The sequence below is a fragment of the Cynara cardunculus genome (assembly GCF_001531365.2).
Source record: "Cynara cardunculus var. scolymus isolate 2C chromosome LG 12, CcrdV1, whole genome shotgun sequence".
Lineage (NCBI taxonomy): Eukaryota > Viridiplantae > Streptophyta > Magnoliopsida > Asterales > Asteraceae > Cynara > Cynara cardunculus.
This window is the reverse complement of record NC_037539.1, coordinates 30,200,699-30,203,789: the sequence shown is the minus strand read 5'-3', so window position 1 is coordinate 30,203,789 and position 3,091 is coordinate 30,200,699. Positions and strand designations below refer to the sequence as shown.

The window sequence follows — 3,091 nt, the reverse complement described above, 5'->3', positions numbered from 1 at the left end:
GGTCATAATCTCCGGTTCTTGGCTCTTTTCCTGTAAAAGGGTACATCACCAGTGTACACTTTTATGCATTCCATTTTGATTTGTTGATAAATAAAATCATTCTCATTGCCGACTGCAAAGTGATGGAATTAGCTGGGGACTTTTTAAGTTGAGCCAAATGAATTAGAGGGAATGGGTGGATAACGACCATTAACTTAATGTCGTTGGGCCGGTGTGAGTTCTCTTCTGAAAGAAATCTGAAATGTACGTTGTTGGAGTCTTATATCAGTATACTTAAACATTTTTTATTTACCATTCTTTTACGCTCTTTTGAACAATAACCTGATGGGGTTCCACATATACTCTCACATACTATACGTTATTCAAGTGCTTTTCATATTACAAAGAAACTGGTAAAATATACTCTATGGTTCCAACGTTTTCCTGGTTAACTTTATGCAAACTTGCAATTAGACAAGAGAAAAGACATAATTACCAAAAAAAGAATTGAACTGTCAGGTAATAAGATGTACAGACTTATAATGTATCTATGCAACTCTCAAGTTATGACTTCAAATTTAAATCATAATGTCTGCCCATGTAGAGGCAGGGCTAGTGCAAATTTACAACGTGAGATCAAATCTAAATATCAGTTTGTCAGTCGTTTTAAAAGTATACAATCATATATGTTCAATATATCAATAAAATGATTATAAATTATAACATCCAACATATACCCAATAGGAACAATTAAGATATCTGAATTCAAACTCCCCACAAAATGAACATATATCCCTCTTTTCTATACCAATATACCCAAACCGAAAAGCCTTGAAATGATGTCTGAAACTTATGCTTTCTGTAAACCCTACCGTGCACCCCAAACACAATTTATAATTAAGGATATAGAGCAGAATTACTTTTATACAAAAGAAAATGAAAGAACAAACTCACCAGATCATGGATGTTGCACCCAGTTTCTCAATGGTAGATTGAGTTGGTTGATGAGAACACTTGGGCCGAAAAGATGAGAGGATCCGAGGTTCCTCTAAGCGCAAAATCAGTAATGCTTTTCCAACCTTGATCACTAAAAAAATTGGAAGGCTGAAATCTCTTTTGCCAGATGACATGACTGCTCCGATCCAATCTCCTCCCATCAGTGCTTTTTTCCACAAAGTAAACTGACCAAGTTATTCCGGAGAAGCAAATAAAAGAAGGAAGGCCAATTAAGTAGAAAAAACCAGTGGAAGGAAACACAATAAAAATTGGTTTTTTTGGCTAGATCAAGGAAGGAACCGAGGAACATATATTGCTTGTAGGATCAAACCACTCTCCACCATCACCACCAGTACTTGTGTTCCACAAAAAAGTTGGATCAGATGATTCTACGGCTTTGATTTGATCATTATGATTTTGACCATCAAAATGATTATTCCAGTCCATCCTGCTTTTGGTTCCTGCCATTTGAGCATCATTCACTGCTGAACCACCCCCATCTCCGTAGGGTGCAAACCCTAGAAATCTTGGTTGGTGCTGAAGGCTGGAAGCTAAAAATGAAGCCATCATAGGATTAGTAGTGCAGGTAGAAGTGGCACCACCACCGATCATGGAGGAGTAGCTTGAAACAAGTGATATTGAATCGTGAGCATGATTAGCCACTACAGTTGCCCCAGGATCAGGTGATGAAAACCCTAACCCGAAAGCACTCATATGAGGGTGAAGACGATTATACTTGGTAACATCAGTATCAGTTATATGGGAAACCCTAGTATCGAATGTTGGGTATTTGGAGTTCTGTTCTGATAACCCAAACAAGGGGTTGAAGTTGTTATCTGGGTGTGTGGAAGAAGCGATATGATCAAGATTAGGGTTAGAAGTAGGGTTAGGATGATGACCAACTGTTACTGAGGTGGTGGCAGCATGACTAGTAGTAATAGTGGTGGTCAATATTCTCTTGGTTCTCTTATTCTTCCTACAGCCACCACCCACCGGAACATTTCTCAAGGTGCCACCCCTTGTCCAATACCTCTTGCAGGCCTTGCAAAAGTGCCTTGGCTGTGATAAACTGTAGTTGTTGTAGTAGCAAAACTTGGTGTTGGAAGAATCGCATCTCGGACATTTCAAGATCGGTTGTTGCCGCTGCTGCTGCTGCTGATTTTGATGAGCAATTGGTTTTTCTGTAATACGAGCTGCAGAAGCCATCAATACTTTCTTCTCATCTAACTAAAAATTGTGAAAATTACGAAAAAAAGAGAAAAAGAAAAAGTTTTTTCTTTCTTTAGAGCTGGGTGAAGAAGAAAATAAAAAAATAAGCACAAAGATAGACATAGATCCTCCTTCCAAATGCTAGAAAACAAAAGGGGTGAGTCACGTTCCAATGTTTTAAAGCTTATAATTGAGACAAAGAGTAAACCTGTGGCCACTCCTTAGGAATTGAAGAGATGAGTTGGAGGATTCTAAAATTCTCTTTTAGTTTAATTATAAACAGCTTGTAATCTTTGCAACAAACAGTAAGCAGACAAGGAACAGGTATGTGTTGTATTTATTTTATTTGTAGAGAGTTAGAGATGTCAGGAAATTAAGTCCTACTTTAATTAATTTCACGTGAATGTTGGCAGAATTAAGATTGCAGTTTAGATAGGATTAGGGGTCCAATTAATTCATCACGTTCACAATTGTGTTCTTTTTTAAGAGTGGTCCTAACAAATCTAAGAAAAGTGAGCTTTAGCGACAAAAGGTTTCATCCACAAACTATAGCGACCACATGTCGTCTCTATAAAGCGTTTGTGACGATAAATGCACTTTAACGACGATAAAAGTCGTTGCAAAACCCCATTTGTTTCTTGTGGTATATTTTCGTAGTGCATTTTTTTAGTAGAGACACGTCCAAAATCATTAGATTAGGAAGAAATACACATACATATGTGAAGATTATAAGACATAATAGTTATATTCTTCTCTTCAAATTTCTCGGATGTATTACTTCGATTAAATTCTAATAGATTATGATATGATGAAAATTGCTCACCATTACTTGTAATTTTGTATTTTTGTACACTTAAGATTAGCTAGTTAATCTTGTCTAAAAGAATAACTTTGGTTCTTCATAAAC

At 36.7% G+C, this 3,091-nt stretch overlaps 1 protein-coding gene across 1 annotated transcript; it reads right to left on the bottom strand.

The window, feature by feature from the left end:
* Positions 1-676: 676 nt before the first annotated feature.
* LOC112523427 (dof zinc finger protein DOF1.4) lies at positions 677-2,241 on the bottom strand. The gene has a single exon (XM_025133024.1). It carries the CDS (start codon positions 2,179-2,181, stop codon positions 1,258-1,260), a length of 924 nt encoding a protein of 307 aa, XP_024988792.1. The 5' UTR covers positions 2,182-2,241; the 3' UTR covers positions 677-1,257.
* Positions 2,242-3,091: the final 850 nt, after the last annotated feature.

What these genes read in the sequence shown, in the direction of transcription:
- LOC112523427 (XM_025133024.1), bottom strand. Translation starts at nt 2,181, where the DNA reads ATGGCTTCTGCAGCTCGTATTACAGAAAAACCAATTGCTCATCAAAAT.